The sequence below is a fragment of the Benincasa hispida genome, chromosome 11 (assembly GCF_027475165.1).
Source record: "Benincasa hispida cultivar pf3 chromosome 11, pf3_genome.v1.1, whole genome shotgun sequence".
Lineage (NCBI taxonomy): Eukaryota > Viridiplantae > Streptophyta > Magnoliopsida > Cucurbitales > Cucurbitaceae > Benincasa > Benincasa hispida.
Window position 1 is genome coordinate 88,675,636 of NC_143488.1, and position 20,615 is coordinate 88,696,250.

General features: G+C 31.7%; 2 protein-coding genes and 3 non-coding genes across 5 annotated transcripts; 1 reads left to right on the top strand and 4 right to left on the bottom strand.

Moving 5' to 3' along the window:
• Window positions 1-940: 940 nt before the first annotated feature.
• LOC120091508 (AAA-ATPase At3g28580-like) lies at window positions 941-3,150 on the top strand. The gene has a single exon (XM_039049576.2). It carries the CDS (start codon window positions 1,277-1,279, stop codon window positions 2,885-2,887), a length of 1,611 nt encoding a protein of 536 aa, XP_038905504.1. The 5' UTR covers window positions 941-1,276; the 3' UTR covers window positions 2,888-3,150.
• A 6,090-nt stretch (window positions 3,151-9,240) lies between these two features.
• Window positions 9,241-9,347, bottom strand: LOC120092271 (small nucleolar RNA R64/Z200 family). The gene has a single exon (XR_005485981.1). It is a non-coding gene; the product is annotated as a small nucleolar RNA R64/Z200 family (small nucleolar RNA).
• A 58-nt stretch (window positions 9,348-9,405) lies between these two features.
• On the bottom strand, window positions 9,406-9,493 carry LOC120092269 (small nucleolar RNA U54). Its single transcript, XR_005485979.1, has one exon. It is a non-coding gene; the product is annotated as a small nucleolar RNA U54 (small nucleolar RNA).
• A 210-nt stretch (window positions 9,494-9,703) lies between these two features.
• On the bottom strand, window positions 9,704-9,792 carry LOC120092268 (small nucleolar RNA Z199). Its single transcript, XR_005485977.1, has one exon. It is a non-coding gene; the product is annotated as a small nucleolar RNA Z199 (small nucleolar RNA).
• Window positions 9,793-18,091: 8,299 nt separating this feature from the next.
• LOC120091349 (Pathogenesis-related thaumatin superfamily protein) lies at window positions 18,092-19,941 on the bottom strand. Its single transcript, XM_039049348.2, has 2 exons — window positions 19,810-19,941; window positions 18,092-19,068 (listed from the first exon to the last, which is right to left on the bottom strand). Exons 1-2 carry the CDS (start codon window positions 19,874-19,876, stop codon window positions 18,335-18,337), a joined length of 801 nt encoding a protein of 266 aa, XP_038905276.1. The 5' UTR covers window positions 19,877-19,941; the 3' UTR covers window positions 18,092-18,334.
• Between the last annotated feature and the right edge of the window lie 674 nt (window positions 19,942-20,615).

The window sequence follows — 20,615 nt, forward strand, 5'->3', positions numbered from 1 at the left end:
AATTCTTCTAGTGCAAGATAATAGGAAAAGTCAATATTCCCGATAACAATCTTTTACCCTATGAAGCACAGATACTTCATGTGAGACAAAGAATCAGTATCAGACACGTATCAGATACTGATGCTTCCACATACTTTCCGCGATTTGACGTATATATACTTTCAGATACTTTCCAAATACGTATCTGACACGTGATTTGACGTATCTATTTCTATGCGTATTTTTTTTAAGAAAAAAGACAAGTAACTTATCTAATCTTTCCCAATGTAAAATTAGGCAACCTATTTAAAAAGCTCACTAATTGAGTCCAAAACTAAACTAAATAAAAATAAATAAAAAAATAACGGACCAAACCATAGACTAGAATAATCTAATCTCCATTTTCACATTTGAATCCCCACAAAATCCACTAAAATATAAGCCATTTGAATATTTTCAACAATAAGTTATTCGTTTATCTTCATACTTCTTTATCTAATCTTATTCTTTTTCTTTGCAATATAAGTCATTTTTCTATTACATTCTATTAACTATTGTACTTCAACATCTTAGATGTTGCTTTTTTGTATTATATTTCAGTATTTGTATTCTATTTTATGCTATTGTTATTAACTTGTATGCTAAATTTATCTATATTCTAGATTTTTTTTAAAAAACTATATATTTTCAACGTATCAGTATCCTCGTTTTTTAGAAATATATATATTAAAAAATATTTTTTAAAAAAATGACGCATCATTAGACATATCTGTATCTTAGTTTTTTAGAAATTGACGAAGATCATATCCGTATCGTGTAGTCGTATCCGTGTCTATGTTTTATAGCTTTCAACCAAGCGATGCTTCCTGAATTTTTTTTTTCCTTGATATTTCTTTTGCTCATCTGACTGTACTGGGTGATACATTTAGACTGAACTGGCTGGATATTTGACTTGTCAATGTGCGGAATCATTTCCTTAATAATCCAATGATGTATCTTCTCTTTTCATACAGTCAAAACATTGGACGTGCAGGATACTGCAATTTGATTTTTTTAAGTGGATGTTAGCCGTCATGAAAATGAAAATTAATAAAAACGAAGTTTCCTTGATTAATACTAAAAAAATCCTAATGAAGTCTGAAGAAATTCCATATAGCGACGAAAATGCTGAGTCCTTAAACAAAGACTTCCACTCTGTAACAAATCTCCATCGTCGCCGTCCTTCTTATTTAAAGCCCACCTCTCACCTCTTTCCCTCTTTACTTCTCTACCAAAAACCTTCTAATTCACACAAAACATGACCCCAACGGCAATGGGACAGCTCTGGACTAATGTCGGCTCTTTAATGGCGACCGTCATGTTTGTATGGGCAATTATTCAGCAATATTTCCCTTACCATCTCCGTGCCCATATCGAAAGATACGTCCACAAATTCATCGGTCTTCTCTACCCTTACATCACAATCACCTTCCCTGAACACACAGGCGAGCGTCTCAGGAAAAGTGAAGCCTTTACCGCCATCCAAAATTACCTCAGTTCAAGAAGCTCAATTCGGGCCAAACGGCTGAAAGCAGAGGCGGTCAAAGATAGCAAATCTTTGGTTCTTAGTATGGATGATAACGAAGAAGTTATTGATGAATTTCAAGGCATTAAGATTTGGTGGACTTCTAGTAAAACCGTGCCTAAAACACAGAGTATCTCTTATTACCCTGCTTCTGACGAGAGACGATTTTACAAGCTAACATTCCACCGGCGACACCGGGAAACCATTCTCGAGTCTTTTATTAACCATATTATGGAAGAAGGCAAGGCGGTGGAGCTCAAAAACCGGCAACGGAAGCTTTATATGAACAATTCCAACACGAATTGGTGGCATAAAAGTAGTTGGAGACATGTTCCTTTGGAGCACCCTGCAAATTTTCGAACTCTAGCTATGGATCCCAAGAAGAAACAAGAGATTGTGAATGATTTGGTAAAGTTTAAGAAGGGAAAAGAGTATTATGAGAAAGTGGGGAAGGCTTGGAAACGTGGGTATCTTCTGTACGGTCCACCGGGAACAGGAAAGTCCACCATGATCGCTGCCATGGCGAATTTCATGGAGTATGATGTTTATGATCTCGAGCTGACATCTGTTAAGGATAATACAGAGTTGAAGAAGCTGTTGATTGAGATTTCGAATAAATCGATTATTGTGATTGAGGATATTGATTGTTCGCTTGATCTTACTGGGCAACGGAAAAAGAAGAAAAAAGAGGAGGAAGATGAAGAGAAGAAGAAAGACATTGAGAAGAAGGTTAAAGACGAAGAGAATAAAGAGAGCAAAGTGACACTTTCTGGGTTGTTGAATTTCATCGATGGAATTTGGTCGGCGTGTGGTGGAGAGAGGTTGATTATTTTCACGACAAATCACAAGGAAAAGCTTGATGAAGCTTTGATTAGAAGAGGAAGAATGGACAAACATATAGAGATGTCATATTGTGGTTTTGAAGCATTCAAAGTTCTTGCTATGAATTACTTGGATGTTGAATGGGATGATTCGTATGACAGAATCCGGGAGTTGTTAGAGGAGACGGAAATGACTCCGGCGGACGTGGCGGAGAATTTGATGCCGAAATATGAAGGTGAAGAAACAGAGGAGTGTTTTAAGAGATTGATTGAAGCTCTAGAGAATGCAAAAGTTGCAGCGGAGAAGAAGAAAGCAGAGGAAGAAGCTGAAGCTGCAAAAAAGGCAGAGAAGGAGAAGGAAGAGAAGGAAAAAGAGGAGAAGAAGAAAGCTGAAGCTGCAGAAAAGGCTGAGAAGGAAAAAGAAACATCTGAGAAGAACAAAAATAATGAATGTAAATGCAATGGGGCTGCAACCAAACAAGTAAAGGAGAATGGTCACATGGAGAAAAAACAGAACGATTGAAGCATGATGCCAATATAGGGTGATGATTCATATCAACTTTAATTGATTGGATTATAATAGAAGATGGGCAAGTTTAGATTTGTGATGATTACTGGATTATAGTTGCATTGTGTGGACATATGATTGTTGTATTAATATGCTTGTTATATGAATTGATGTAAAATAATTTCAGCGTACTGGCCAATACTCACCAAATGGTCATATTCACTGTCATTGATTCTTTGTTTTAGGGACAAATACAAAATGCCTATAATCTTGCTCTATTTCCCAGTTTAGACTCATAAAATGGATAACCATGGTAGAGTTAGACCAAAACGTCTCTAACCTGCTACGACTTGTAGGAATACAAGATTTCTGGAGAAATTGCCCCAATTGAGCACTAAATTATTTTCATGTCTATCAAAGTTTATCAAATTTCTCACTCTAGATTTCTCCTTGCCTCTTCACATTTTTCCGGATTAATTAGAAGAATAGTGTGGTTTTTTTAAAAAAATATCAGTGAAAAGGGATACATTTTAAACTATTTAAAAAAATATGATTTTTTTTTTTTTTTTGTCCTTTATTAAAACGTATCGGATGGAGTTAAAGTCTTAGACTGATGATTAAATCTTGTAATTTCATTCTCAACCTTGGTTCGGGTATTTTGTTATGCGATTAATATAAATATATTCATTTTAATTTATTTAGATAGATCATTAAATTATAATTTAAATACTAAATTTATTTTTTTAAAAAAAGTAATAGTAATTTTTAAAAAAAAAAATTACTGACCTACCTTTAATGTAAGCTAGATTATTTGAATGGTATTTTCTTTTTATATAAAGGTACTATTTAAAATTATTACTATTATAATATTTGAATTATAATTTGATGATTGATAACTTCTTTTGTAGTTTAACTATATGTGAGATGGAGTTAAGGAATTTAAGATTTTGATCTTTAGTATATAGAAATAATTTTTGTTAATGATACAAAAATTAAATAATTATTATATAGTGTTTTAATTAAACTTTTAACCGTTATTAAATTATCAAATTTTAACAAGTACTAAAAATATATATTTGAAAGAACAAGTATTCCAAATGTCAAGAATAGTCTAGTAACTAAAATAATGATATTATTATTATTATTATTATTTTATTTAGATTTGATTGCCTTGTTTTTTAATTTAATGTCTCCTCGACAAAAAATGACTATGTACTTGATGTGAATATGATGAGATAAATTAGATTTTTTTTTTTTTTTTTAAAAAAAACATGCATTTAACGTGATACTCAAAAAGAATAGATTAAATATTATTTTTGAATTTAAGGTAAAACTTTTATACATTTAATATAATAGAATATAATGAGATTATTTCTGAATTTAATATTAAATCGCCTAATATATTATAACTACGCATAAAATAAAACTTATAATTTGACTAGTATAAAATTAAATTGGAAAATTACAAATATATATATATATATTTATATATATATACACTAAGAAAATGATAATGTGTTATTGGCCAGATTTCCACCCTGATGCAAAGGAAAAACCATCCAGGAGCGTTTGTTTTAAAGATTGGGATCGGATAGGTTAAGTATCCTAAGTCCAACTCTTGTTTGAGACATGGATTTAGAAAACTTCTTTTTCTATGGGTTTGAATCTATGGGTTACTTCTTTTTTTTCTTTTTTTTTTTTTTTTGTCTAATTTAATTCAGGAAGTACGTTGGCCAACCTCCAGACACCACCTTTGACAACTACCGTCGGCCAACTCTGACTGCCATCCTTTGGCGACCGCCAGTCGCCACCCTCTGGCAACCGCCGGCCGCCACCTCACTCGGCTAACTCTGATTGCCACCCTCTGATGACCGTCGGTCGCCAACTCCGGCCACCACCCTCTGGCAACCGTCGGCCTCCACCTCACTATCGTCAGCCAATTCCAACTCGAGCCGCTGGCCAACTCCAATCGCTACCCTTCGGCGACCGTCATTAAGCAACTCCGACTGCCACCCTCCGACGACTGTCGTCGGCCAACTCCCCTCACATTGCAAAAATTTCGACAACTAACTCCTCAGCCAACCTCCGATGCCACCAGCCAACCTTGAAAAGCATTAATAAAAGCATTCTTAGTATATAACAAACTAAACAAATTTGTATATAAAAACACTTAAGAAAGAATTGCAATACATGTATGTTTTTTATTTTAATAAGTTTTTATCAAAAGTGTTTCAATAAAAATGAATTTTTGGAAGATATTTTTTTCTAAGTCATTCCTGTCATCAGGCTGCCAATTGTATAAGTACATTTATTTAGACTATATGTGTAGAAAGCCCTAATTTAATTTAATAACATTTTCATTTTTTTGGTTGGTCAATTTAACTAGTTCAAAGACTTAGAATCATCTTCTAAATGTAAAGATTTAAAATGTCTAAAACAATTAGCAACCAAATAAAAACTAAAACTCAAAATTTATGATTTTTTATTTCTCAAATGTAATTCGATAAAAAAAAAGTATAGTTTTTCAATAATAGAGTTTAATATTAAAATACTAGTTTAATTTAAATTTAAGTTAGCATATTATGATAAAAAAAATGATCATTTTCAAATTAGTTAAAGTGACAAAAATCTATAGAATTTTATGTCAAGATCTAGAAAAATTAAAATATCAAATTATTAAAACAATAGATTAAATAAAGTATAATTTTAATCAAAATCTCTATTTCAATTTTTTAAAGTATATATATATATATATATATATATATTCTTCTTAATATTTTGGTTTATTTTAAACTAACTATATTAAAATAATTAAGATGACAAATTTAAAGAAATTTAAAATCTAACCAAACAAAAAAAATATTTCACGATTTTCAGCGTTTTTCTAAATTAAATCATCGGTAAATTTTCATTACATTTTTCAACGCTTTTGAATGTGACACAATTTTCAAGATAAATACGTCTTTTGAAGAGAAGAATCCTAATAAAAGATAAAAAAGAAAAGGGAAAATATCTTTTTAAAAGATACCTTTTTAATCCCCAAATTTTTTTAAATAGGTGTGTTTGGTCCTGAAGTTTCAAATTAATCACTTTAGTAGTTTTCAATGTAAAAAGGAAAAGAAAACTAAATTTGAGCCCTAAAATAACTAACATGAACACAAAATCCACGCTTGTTCTTTGTTCACTGACCATGAATGACCTAGAATTGAATTCTCCATTATCTGTAAATTTCAATTTGTGAGTTCAAACTATCCAAATACATTTCAAGGACTAAAATTTTGGATTAATAGGTAGATTCTTGGTAGATTAAATCTGATTCTAACCACTAAAACTCTTATATTGTGATATGTCTCGTGAAATTCATCTCATGAAGTTACTTTATAAGACAAACTTCAAGAGACAAAAGACAGAAATGATGAAAAGTTGTGAGTTTATTTCTCGTGAAGTTCGAGCAAGATGAGAAAGATTGATTGGATTGTTATTATAATTGAATTGTATACGTTGAAGGTTGACAAAATTTAGTGAAATTGGAATATATGTACAAGTCAAAATGTATTGAGTTGTCTTTGAAATTTTCTTCTTTAGCAATAGAAGGAGAAACTTTAATTCAGAACATAACAAATGGTCTTATTGCTATACAAAATCAAAGTTCAGAAAAAGAACTGTTTAGACTTTGTTCAGACAAATATATGGACCAACTATAGTAATGGCCATACAAATTATGCACCATTAGATTGCTACACAAATTCATAGTTCACAAGAAAAAGAATATATATGAGAAGTTGTCATCTTACTGTTGCAAAAAATCAAAGTTCACAAAAAAAGTTTCTAAATAACACTTACAGTCCTTGAAATCTTCATTCCCATGAAGAGGTGTTATCTCTCATAGTCCTAATTGAACTTTCTGCAAATGGCCCTTTACACATTCTTGCATTATGACCTATACCTTTACACCGACTACACTCAGTAATTACTTGAATGCGTTTCTTACTATGAGATGGCACAACTTCATTAACATCTTTTCTTGGCCATAAAGAGGAACCATTCACTGGGCCACAATGCTACACAGTTTCTAGAATTAGTCTTAGATTTATCCAATTTTTTCTGCACTCTGGGCCCTAACTCTCCTTTCATTCAACTATAAAGTTCATATTTTTTTGACAATCCAGACATAACCAATATTTGAATAATCTCAAGCATTTGAATTATTGGTGTTTATTCATCTTGAAGGATCGAAAGAAACCATGTCCAACCATTTAATCTTTTATAATGTTCCCCTTTATTTTTTTTCAAAACCTTGCTTCTAGCCTTATAAGCTCGAGTCCTTGAAATACTAACTTGGTAATCATTTTTTACCATTTCCATAAATTCAATGAGACTCCAATTAGGTTCACTTTTAATGCAATAATTGTATTTCTCGGCCAACAATGTTGAGCTCATATTTCTATTTTTAAACATCCAAGGACATATATGTTCACTAATCAGAGACATAATTTGGAATGTATTGCCTACCTCCACAATGCCCGAATGCAACATCCATTTACTCCCATCCAAAAATACTGCAGTGACCCTTTTCTTATCATTCTTTTTTAGCTTCACATTGTAAAGTGCATAGTTCTTAATAGCATCCTTTAAAATTTTAGGACAATTTCATACCAACACAAAACCGAATTTGATCCATATCAATCTCAACTTTAAACTCTGATGCTCCATCTATTTTTAATTTTTATTTAAATAAATGCATCGTGTTCAACATACATATGCATCATCCTTTTGTCACCAAGTAAAGAAACCATCATCGTTAATTAATATGGGTATCATTCCAATTTGAAGAGTAAGTCCCAGTTTTACATAATTAAAAAAAAAAAAAAAAAAAAAAAAATTAGTTGTGTATCTTCTTTTCATTCATTATTGACTTCAACTTAATAATTGACAAGATATAAATTTCTAAATTCTTCATAATTATCTCTTTCCTCCCAATGTCTTTATTATAGGATGAAAAACAATTTTGCCATTAAAGTAAAATGTGATATACAATAAATCATACATCTACAATTAAAAAGAAAATCCAAACCATCAATGTATGGTTTTTCTTATTGGTTAGAAAAGTACTAAGAGTCATTGTTTATTCTAAAATTTCAAGGCACCAAAATTTAAACCAAACTGAAAACAAAAGTCACAAAGAAGCCTCAAAAGAATTGCATATGTTATTTTCACTTACCTCTAAACTGTAGGTTATTGAACACTTAACAAATGGAAGGACAACAGGTTATTGAACACTTGACAAATAGAAGGATAGTCAAAGCATTAGGAAAAAAACAAAAAATTACAGATTGTGGTGGTAAAATGCTTCACCTAGACAATGAAGAAAGATAAATACTGATCTACTTTTACTCGAAATTTGTTAAAATCAATAGACCAGCCGTTGAAGTTTCAACATTGGATGAAGTTTCATTGTGAAGAATATTTTTTTCGCATGGGATTGGTTTAAGCAAGACGTTTCATCGTACCTTAGAATCTCATTTAGGTCATAAAATATGAGATTTCTTTAGTAAGTATTTTTTAAATAAATAATCCAATCATCGACATCGACATTTAAAATCTACTTGGACATGAAGAGGACCTTTTAGATCTATTATTGAAAATTTAAGATTAAAATGGCTAATTTAAGGATCAACCACACTTACTTAAAAAAAATTGACTAAACAGGTATTTTTAGAATGTACTACTCAATTCTCTAATTAAACCCAATTTTTCCTTCTGATAATTTCAACTTCATATAATTTTCTAGCCCTCTAATTTCTTTCAATCTCAAATGCTTTTTTAGTAGGTTGACATCCCGTGTGAGTAATACTACGGCTCGTAGATTGACCCGTTTAGGGTCTGCCAAAGTAGCATGCTTGTGGTTGTTCTATTTCTTAAAGATGCTCTTCTCTTTTATCTCTCTCAAGTCTCAAGCGATTGCTGAGTTTGTAATCTGTCTTTATGTTAGATTAAGAAAATATGCTTAAAGCATCACTCCCTCACTTAAATGATTTTTATCCAAATCAATTTTAATAAAATCGATTATTAAGGTCATTTTGTTTCTTATTTTTATTTTTTAAAATAAAGAAAAACACATACTCCACCCTCCCAACAACCAAATTTTAAGAATAACTTTCAAAAAGTTGTTTCCTGTTTTTAAAAATTTGATTAAAAATTCAACTATAATACTTAAATCATTCTAACGAATATTAATGTTTTAAAAGATAAAACCAAATTTTGAGAACTTATTAAAAAAAAAAAGTAAGTTTCAGAAAGTTGGATTTAATTTTTAAAAACAAAAATACGATCCTAAGAAATCAATTTTATTTTTAATTCATCCGAAAGTTAAGCTCAGAATATGAACATTCATTCTCATCGACTTATCTTTCCGAGAAAAGAAAAATCTCTGAAGTCTGACATGTGAATTTTATCCATAATTCATCACCGCAACAGAAGCGAAAATCCCTAAACCACTACACAAAATCACAACAAATACACGCTGTAGCAGAAGCTCTCATATCGTTTTAATAGATCTCTACACAATTTTCAACTTCAGAATAGCGTATATTGCCCGTTAAGGCATGTAATCACAGAGCAACCGCTACAGAAAAAACGCATTTCCAGAGAAAAGCAAAACAGGTCGAAGAGATGGAGATCAGGGGCATAATAGGAGATGGAAACAGTCACGGTTAAATCAGAAACACGGACCAATATAAAAACCTCATCAAATCTCAAGATCAAATAATCAAATAATCAAATAATCAAATACTTGATCGAACAAATATTCATGTAAAGAAAGAAAAGCTAGATCATCAGAGACTTAAATACCAAAAATCATGGATATGGAACATATTTTCCATTCATATTGTTGCAGTTTTTTTCTCATCACTTGATTCACGTAAAGAAAGAATGATAAATAACATCAGAGCGAACAGAGAAAAGACACCAAGAACAGCTTGTGAAGAAAATAGATTCAGAGTACAAAGCGGAAGAGAAGGATTGTGAAACCTAAACATGGAGGCGATTATTTATAGGTCTAATTTCGCCGCCGGGTAAGAAACCCTAGCCAGTAGGAGAACGAAGGGTTTTGCCCTTTCAGTGGAAATTCTGAGCAATTGACATAGTGGGCCGTCGGCCCAACCAAACGATGAGTCCAACTTTCATTGGCCCAATAGTACATTGCAAACGTTATCATATCGCACCCTACTTTCTAGGGTAGTTTTAAAATTTGTCTATTTTAAGAATTGGGATTATTATAGATTTAATCCATTTTAAAAACTTATATTCATAAATGTTTGAATATTTGGATATTTTTATGTAAGGATTTTAATCTTATTTTTCGACAAAAAAATACTTTTTGAGATGGACGGCTGGAGAGAGAAAATAATGTATATTTTTTCATATTTACAAAGCAATTTTAATATTGAAGAGATAAAATGTATTTACTATATTCTATTAATTATTTGAGATTTTTTCTCATTTTCAATGGGATAAAAAAATGCATTTGATATGATTATATTTTTCATTTAATGCATACGAATTCATGGTTATTTAAAATATATCTTATAACATTGTTTTAAATGTGTTTTTTTATCCATATATAAAATATATCACAATATATAAATCAGAAATTGATTAAATGTTCAACATTAATCTCAGTATACATCATAAATTTCTTTTATATCATAAATATGTAATCCCAATAAATCAAAATTTAACAATAACTTCCTAACAAAAGTAGTAATTCAAAATTAATTTAACAACATCAATATACCACAATATATCATAAATTCTATTTATATCATAGTATATATATCATACATTTCATACTTTTAAATAAACAAAGGCATATACGAGTACATATACTAGAGTATATATATTGAAGGAACCGTGAGGTCCATTGTGGAAGTGGAAGCGGTCCCAATTTTCACAAAATTAAAATTACAGATAACAAAAGATGTATTATATAGAATTTACAGTATGCTTTTAAAGAAGGAATCATTAGGGTTGAAAACAATTACTTACCCTTGAAGCCAAAAGTCTTCATGAAATTCTTTCTCGATTCAGTCACGAACTCACAAAATCTCCTCGAACAAGAAGTACAGTAATCCCAGAGATTTGGACACCACCAAAAAAGAGCCTCATGTATTCTCTATAGGGTATGAGAATTTTCATAAGTGTGTGGGCTCTGATATTTTTGGGAAGATGAAGGAAGAAATTGAGAAGAGATTTTCCAGGGAAGATTTCTGTAGGAAAACTCGGAAAAAACACACAAAGAGCACGATTTTGTGATATCTTATGCGAAGAAGAATGAATAGTCCGTTAAAAAGAATCCCACATCCCCACGTTTTTTAGAGAATTAGAAGGAGAGAAGTTGTAACTCCCTCTCTTTAATTTTAAAAATAAAATTAACTTAATATATATATATATATAACTAATTTATTATTATATATATAACTATATGTCATATCAAATATAACACATAACCTATAGTTTTTATATTGTATCAAATACAATATCACCTATAGTTTTTAATTCTCACAATCATTCATGATATTTGATATAAATCAAATTTATATTAAATTTAATTATATGAATCCAATTCACATAATTAATATTTGAATCATATTTAAATATTTATTTCATCTCAAATAAACTTTATATATCAAATACATTATACTAATTATATCGAATATAATTAATTTAAATTAATTATATCATATATAATCAATTTCCTCAATTAATTTGAACGATTCAAATTAATCCAAAATCAATTTTCAATAATCCTAATTGAGTTACATAGGGGATCTTATGGACCTATAGATTGAAGCTCTAGTGGTACTTGAATAATTAATTAAACTCTTTTAATTAAATTATCCAACATCCATTAATTGTCAGTCACTCCACTAAAGGCCGACAGCTGCACTCTTCGCACTACAAATATATTTTTGTGTCCATTGGATATAACCAGTTAACAGTACGGTGACTCTTCACAGATTGCTCGTAAGTACAGTTTGGCCAGCAATACCATTTTACCCCTTGTAGTTACATTTAACTCCTTAAGTACCACTGATCCCTCTCATGAACAATAAGTCATGGTCCAACTATGACCAAACCTCTCTTGAGCCCAAGAAAGAGTGTGACGTCACGAAATCAGTCCTTAAGGGAACAAATTACCTATTTATCCCGACATTAGGGAATGAGTGAATTTTGTCTTGTGTAGTTGTGTTCCCAGCTCCCCAATCAGACGAATCCCTAATATGGTAGGCTATTGAGTCGGTGATCTAGCCACTTTTACCCATACAAATCAAAAGACCGCCTTCATAGGCAAGAGTTCACAACTCACTCAGAATTCAAGTCATGTCTGATGGAACATAAAGAACGCATGCATGACGGAAGATGAAATTGACAACATTCTAATTGCAATAAAAACAAGAATAAGCATGCAAAAGGGATAGAAAATACAACATTTGAAGACTCCACCACAAACTTCCTCTCCCGAGCTCGAACGACACCACCAACAGTAAATCTTCGCTATTCTCTAATTGAAGAACACGTTATGGGACTGTTTTGTTAGTGAAAATAAGGGAATTTCACTATAGAAAGAATGAGAGTAAAGGAGAATTGAGGTGGAAGAGTTTAAGTCAAAAGTTGTGAAAGCATTAGTCTTGCAAATTTCAAAAGCAAAACCTTTTGTAGAGAAAACACATGCAAAATCCCATTTTGCATATCTTCCACCTCAAACTCCACTAGCATGTAATCTCTAGATGTCAAGCTTGGAAAATGCCACTTCAAAGTCCATTTAGTTAGTGGGAAAATTCAACAATTGGATTTTTCCATTAACTAGTTTTTTTTTAAAAAAAATGAAATACAATTTTCACATTTTAGAAATTATTTGATTAAAACCATTTCAATTAAATAAAAAAAAATAAATTTAACATCACATATTAAATTGTTCATGACACCTAACTTTAATTAATCACATTAATCAAGTTTAATAAATACTTTCATGCTAATGATCAAGTATACTCTAAAAAATAATTAATAAACAAATTAATTGTTTAATCGTAAATTATATCTCATATAAAATATAATTTTCTCTAAAACCCGAATTTGAATATTTCAAATTCTCACTTCACCTAGTTCTTCAATTTTGTCCGTATTGAGTTAGCAAGGAGACCCGATGGACCTATAGATCATGGGCTTCAACGATCCGAGACTAACCAGTCAAACTCTTTAATATAGTTAATTAACATTCATTACCAAACATGACTATCCTTTATAGCCTGTAGTTGCATTCCCCTCACTATAAATATATTATGTGTCTATTTGATATAACTGTTATCAATAAGTTGATCCTTCACAGGTTGTTCGTAACCTCAGCTAGGTTAAATATCGAAAATAGCCCTGGGTTACATCTTTTCTCCTTAAGTACCACTTTCTCTCTAATGAACAATTGATTTAGAATCATAATCACTAAATCTATTCCCTCTTAGGAGTGAATTTTATCTTGCAAATTCTATGTCCCAAGCCATCTACCCGGTCTTATCCCTGAAATGGGAGACATATTGAGCAGCGACGCTAGGCTTATCCTTACCTATGCAGATCAAGGGACAATCGTGAATAAACAGGAGTTCATAGACAACTCAGGATTCGAATCAAGTTATCTAGGTCATCAAGAAGTGAAATTAATCAGTGTTAACAGTAAATAGTGTTAATATGTAACAGTGATTATTTCATGGTGTCTTACAAAATCTCACCGTGTAGAACACCCCCGCTTGTATGTCTCTACATGAACGAACTGATCACATTGTTTATGACACTTTACAACATTTGTAACAATCATAAAGCGGATCGTTGTTGACTTAGAAAAGGGAGAGGAAAATAAATATGCAATTTATGTTATGCGTTGATCTCCATGCGCCGATGGTCACGCGTTGGACTAGAAAATATACAATATGCATTTAAGCATTTATGCGATGACCATATGTTCTTGCCACAAGTTTTCTCGCTTTCTCGCCAAGTATAACGAGAACGCAAGTTTCTCGGGATGATCTGAGGTCGAACACAGGGGCTTGTAACTCAATACTGTTTGTGAAGTAATGTGTTTGAGGCGATGCATAAAAGTAAAAAGATAAAAGTTAAAGGATTACATGCTACTCCTACTCCTAACTAAACAAATTAAGCAATGGAAGTTTAATTATGAGAACTGATAGAGATACAACAGTCGTTAACACATACTAATGTTTGTTATGTTAGGTCGTCCGAGTAATCCCAGCTCGCCACACTAACGCATCGCGCACCTCTTGGTGGCTGGCCGAATGCTTATATCTCTATAATGCATGGTTGCGTCGAGCATAAGATCGTGCCTATCTCTAGGAACAATGCATACTTTGCTTTAGTGTGTTCCACTACTCACCCTTTCAGGCTGTTAGTTGCGGCTAAACAGCTCATAGACGAGCAGCCCCTAGAAAAGCGTTGCTACATCCTCACACCAAGCGAAGAGGATTAACTCGCTATACTCGCACAACGCACACCTCTCGGTGGGTTGGTACATGCGTCCTATCTCTAGGCTACACAGTTGAGTATGCGATTACCTTTGATAACTAAATGATGAAGGTAAATGATGACAAAGATGAAGGAGATGAATAAGATGGTGTTGAAGGAATTAAGATATGCACTGATCACAAAATGTATTAATGTCTTAAGCCAAAATGTAATACAATACAGGGACAAGAGAAGAAATGGAAGGTTAGATGAAAATAATCTCTTGCTTTTCATCTGAAATGCGTCAAGGCTGGTGGTGGTACCATGGATGGATGGTGGAGAAATCTCTCTCGAGTTCTATCTTCGACGAAAACTCCGGCCGTCACTTGGAATGGCTTGTGGAGGTGAAGAATCCTCAAAGAAAATCTCGTTCATGCTCTCATCTGTAATCGCAAACATCTACCTTAAGGCAGAAGCTCGGATGCTTTGAAGTGAAGGTCCAAGGTGCTATTTATAGAGCTTAAACATCAACAACGTTCATGATTGCATTCCGTTTCCCCGCTACCTTTGTCGCGGTATGGACAATGTCAACGTCATCTTATCTTGTTGATACTTCTAAGGTATACGTTCAAGCTTATTTCTCCTAAATTGCTAACACATTCCATCTACCTTGTGAGCAGTCTTTTATCACGATTGTCACTCTGTGGACGCAACATTCCATGCGGCGAACTAATCTTTATGACAATTAACTTATGTGATCAACCTTGCAGTGGTCTAGGATCGACGCATGTGATCAATTCCTATAATATCTACAAAAATGGACAATTTGACGCAGAATAATGCATGGTATAGGGTTAGTGAGGATTTTTGGTGCTGATTGACGCAAGCTCACTTTTCACATGAATTCTTAGTATTATCAACACATATTCTGCTTGTTAACCCTCATAATTCTAAGTAAAAGGCTACAATAGCTTGTATTTCTACGAACTATCAATTGTATTCAATAGTATCTCCAGAAATAGGTACATAACCTAATCCATGTGCTATAGACGATTTAGGCTATTTTACTTGAACTTGATCAAGTTTATGTCTCCACATAAAGTCCAAGTATTCATGACAATAGCCAAGGATTCGTAGTTTATTGGATTTAGAGTTATTACAATCAACAATACTTGTCTGAATAAACTTCATATATGTTTACTGTTTATAGAACTACAAGTTTTAGGACATACAACCCAATAATGTCACCTATGATCGTTCTAGTGAAATGTAAGTCTTTATTCTTAATGGCATTATATAATGAGACTATTCATTTTATGGTTCGGTCTTATACAAACCCTTTTGTATAGAACACTCTCGCTCACATGTCTCCACATGAATGATCATATCATATCATTTGTAGCACTTTACCATAATTGTAACATCTACGAAGTGGGCTGTATTCATAGTGTCACTAGGATAAGGTATCTAGTCTTATCCATCTACTACAGACCATTAAGTTATCACTTAAACACGATCCAGTTATATGTCTTTATCTACATGTTTAAGCTACAGAAGATAACATTGGATGTTAGTTTAATGGTTGTGTGGGTTAATGCTACTAAATGTTGAATAAAAATATCTCATGTTTTATTAAATAAATAAATCTTTTGTACACTACAATTACAAACTATAGGATCCACGAGATTTAGGGCATCAACCCCAATAATTTTTATGTTTGAAGTAAAACTTGGGACAAAAAATCACATTAATATCAAATGGAAAAAAAAATCCCAACTAATTAATAATATATAATAACCACATTTAAAGCTTAATGGAATCTTTTGAGATTTCTGACTACTTAAATGGAATTTATGATATATATTGTAATATAAATGAAACTTATGTTATATATTATGATTTATGTTGAACGTTGAGTGATTTATATATTGTGGAATATTGAAATTGTTAAATTAATTTTGAATTACACTTCTGTTAGGGAGTCGTCGTTAAAATTTTAATTTATTGCGATTATATACACTATGATACAAAAGAAATTTACAATATATACTGGAATTTATGTTGAATATTGAGTCAACTTTTGATTTATATACTGTGGTATATTTTATATATTGGTTAGAACATTTGTAAGCATCTAAAATAATGTTTTAAGGTATATATAAAATAACTATGAATCAGTTAGAAAAACTAGTTTCTTGATATGTCTAAATGTGTTAAGTGAAAAATAGAATCTTAAATGCATTTTCTCTCTATAATTGAAAATGAGAAGAAATATTAAATAATTAATAGAATATAATAAATGCATTTTCTCTCTCCAACCATCCACCATAAGTTGTATAATTGTAGGTTGGGAACTAAAAGATAATTAGATCCTAATTTTTGTGTAATTAACTAATTCACTTACACATTTGTGAAAATAATATAAAATGTTGACATAGTTGAAATGTAGAGTCTTTATTAAGGTGTTATGTGTTGTTATCCCTTAAGAATTCTTTAGAATATGAAAATCAAAAGTTGTCTCTCATATGTATCTGTTTGTATATATTGATAAAGTATATTAATAATACATCATTGATACCATATTTTAATTATTGATAAAATTTAGATTATCAAATGAGTTCAACTCAACAATAATTCACATGCACTTTCATCACGCTATTTTTCATTCCTACTATTTTTATATTAAATTAACATAAAACTACAATAAAAGTAACTCATGCAAATTAACCAAATTTTGTTTTCTTCTTTTAAATATCTTGGATTAATTTGTTTTCCTCGTAGTGAATGCCATGCCAAAATTCTCGTTAACATTTTATATGGTCGGATTTTATTTTTTAGCGCATATAGAACTACACTTTAGAACCAAAATTACAATAGAAGTAAAACTAATGGCAATTTCAAGGATAATACTTTTGCGAAAGATACCGCTTCAAAAGTTTGTAATTTATCTTTTTGATTTGAATTTTATTTTAATTTGGTCCCTATATTTCAAGACCTACACTTTTTAACCTTAATTTTTCACTAAACACTCACTTTCAATTTTTTATTATTTAATTTAACATCATTAAAAGAATTATAATTAATTAAATGTCACTATTTTTCCATCCTTATTAAATTTAATTTTAAAAATTTATTTCATAATAAATTTATATTAATTAATAGATATTAACACGGAAATTAAATTTGAGTATTTATAAAAGAAGATTAAAATGTATAAATTGTGAAAACTAAGGACTAAAACGAAACAGAACTTAAACTTGAAAACTAAAGCACCGTTTAGTAACAATTTGGTTTTTGATTTTTGTTTTTGAAAATTAAGCTTATAAGCATTACTTCTAACTCCAAATTTCTTCATTAGTTATCTACTTTTTATCAATAGCTTAAAAAACCAAGCCAAAATTTGAAAATTAAAAAAAGTAGTTTTTAAAAATACGTTTTTGTTTTTGGAATTTGATTAAGAATTCAATTATTACACTTAATAAAGATGCAAATCATAGTAAATAAGGAGGAAATAAATTTAATTTTCAAAAACTCTAAACCAAATATGAAATATTTACCAAACAAGTCCTTAGTTTTTAAAATTTTGCTATATATTTTAAAACATGGATAAAAACTAGAAAATAAAATAAAAAATCTATGCGTACAAGAGATGTTTATAAACTTAATTTTCAAAAACTAAAAACTAAAAATCAAATGAGGTGCAACATCTTGAAACCAACAAAAATCAAACTCAAAATGCAAAGTACTAACAGCATAACATTTAACCTAGGACCAAATAAAAATAGCAAGTTCTACATCATATTCTCTGTTTTTTTTTTCCTTCCGATTCTTCAAAGACGTTTTTGAAATTAAAATAAGATTTTATCATTCATATAAACATCACAACACAACTAAACAAACCAAAGCCGATCCACATCCTCGTGGTTGTGACTGTCATCACTCGACCCACTTCTATTCTCTCGCCGTCGCTGCCGTATCGCTGCTACCCCAACCCGCCGGGCAGAACGTGACGACGAATTCTCTGGCGGAGCAACTGGCCAACGGCGCCGGCGAATCGAACGCAAAGCTATAGTACGAGGGACAAACTTCCTTAAACATCCTCGAATACAAACTCGGTTTGCAAGTCTCCGGCGTTCCGTACGCATTTCTGCAGCAGAACGAGTCCAATCCAAACGCCAAACAAGCGCTTCTACAAGCCACGACTTCACCATTCCCATTCAATACCTTCAATTCATCTGGGCAAATTTCATTCAGATCCTTCTCGCAACTTCCAATCGCGCATTTGGGGGAAATCGGCTGTTTGGAGTTGACTGAAATCGGGAGGTTGAATCCATCGACAAGGCTTATGTCGTAGAAACTGGGCTTCGATTTGTCTTCTTGGAGGGTGATTTCGACGAGTGTCGCTGGTGGGGTTCCGATTAGCCCCTTGCAGGCGAGTTTTCCGCCGCAGTCGCCGGTTTCGCAAGCCGAGTGTTGTTGGTTAGGCCCGAAGTTGCAGCCGGTTCTGGCCCAGAACCGTCCGGTCCACGATGCCGGTGCTGTGACGCGCTGTGTTTGGCCGGAAGGGAGAGTGAACCCGCCGTCGGCAATAATCGGCTGGCCGGCGTTTGCCGCCGTCGCTGGCCATATGGTGAATGGGCATTTGTTTCGGAAGTAAAATGTCACTGTGTGCGCCCTGCCCTGTTCTGCATATACAAATTAAGATAACTCATTGTACAGTTTAACAAATATTCAGTAGATAATTATGATTTGACAGTTGATAAATTTTGCTATATAATTTCATAAATGATGTTTTTTTAATATAATTGGAGATAGGAAGATTTGAACCACATATATCTTGAGCCCAATTTTTCTAGTACCACTATAGTACTATATTCTCTTGTTTATAATATAAATTTGTGTTAGTAAATATTTGTACGTGGACCCTACATTAATATTATTGGATTACATCCTATTTTTAGAAATTCGATGATGTGACACACAATAAGTTGTAATATAGGAAATTTTCTTGTTGAACTATAATTGCTTTAGCAAAGGGTCATAAATGAATTATTATATAAAAAGTTGAAATATAAAATTTTGTTCCTCTCTACTAGAGATATTAGTGTTGTCAACTCAAGACATATCGAATAGTACTCAAATGGTGCATCGAAAAATTTCGTGACAAAATTTTTACTTTTTTTTATTAGCATTAACAATCTACTGTCAAAATGAATATAATTCAACTAATATAAAATATGTACTATCAACATGACTAGAGGTTCGATTTACTTACCATATACATTGTCAAAAATAAATATGCATATATATATTAACCAGCTGAATAGAAGGGAGATCAAGTTTGAATTGAAGACATCCTTTATCTATATAGTCTAAAACAAGGTAAACATATAGAAAAATTAAGGGAGAGTTAATGATTGAATTACCAAACGAAAAGAAAATGGAAGAGAGGAAGAAGATGAAGAAAACAGGTAAACGATTGGGAAACTTCATTTGAAGAGATTGGGTGAAAGATAAAAGGGATTGAATAATGAGAGAGTTTATTTATAGAAAATGGGGGAGTGGATGATGAGATGCCACATTATTATATGTTGAAGCTGCTTGAATTATACTTCAAGATTTGATACATATGGAGAAGCTTTATTAAAGTGACATGATTGTGTTGGCATACCTTTAAGCATTATCATTAGCTATACATTAATTAAAACCCAAATGCATGAGAAGTGGATGTAAACTCTCTGTGTTTGCTTCAAGCAATGGAAATCACCCTTATTATTATGATTATCTCATTGCCATTTGAATATATATTGTAGGTTTAAATTTCTTCTGTTTTTGGTCTCTCTGGTTTGCCATGAAGTATCCCCTCTGTCGAGGCTTTCACAAATGTGATGAAAAGTATTAAAGAAAGAAAATACTTAGATCAACTCATTCAAGTGTTCGAACACAAGATGTCATGTGACAATTTTTTTCTTTTTAAAAAATATTAAAATCGTCAGCGACAAAGAAAAATGATACATAACTAAAGATAATTGGCCAAACTAAATCAACCCTAAATCTATATACAAATGACCCACATGTTAGACATATTTTAAATAATAATACGTATAATTAAAATATGAAATATGTATGTGGATTGATATTTTATTACATTGGGTTATTTTATTAGGTTGGGCTCTCTTACGTGAATTATTTAATTAAGACCCTAAATTCCTAATTGAGTATGGATGTAATG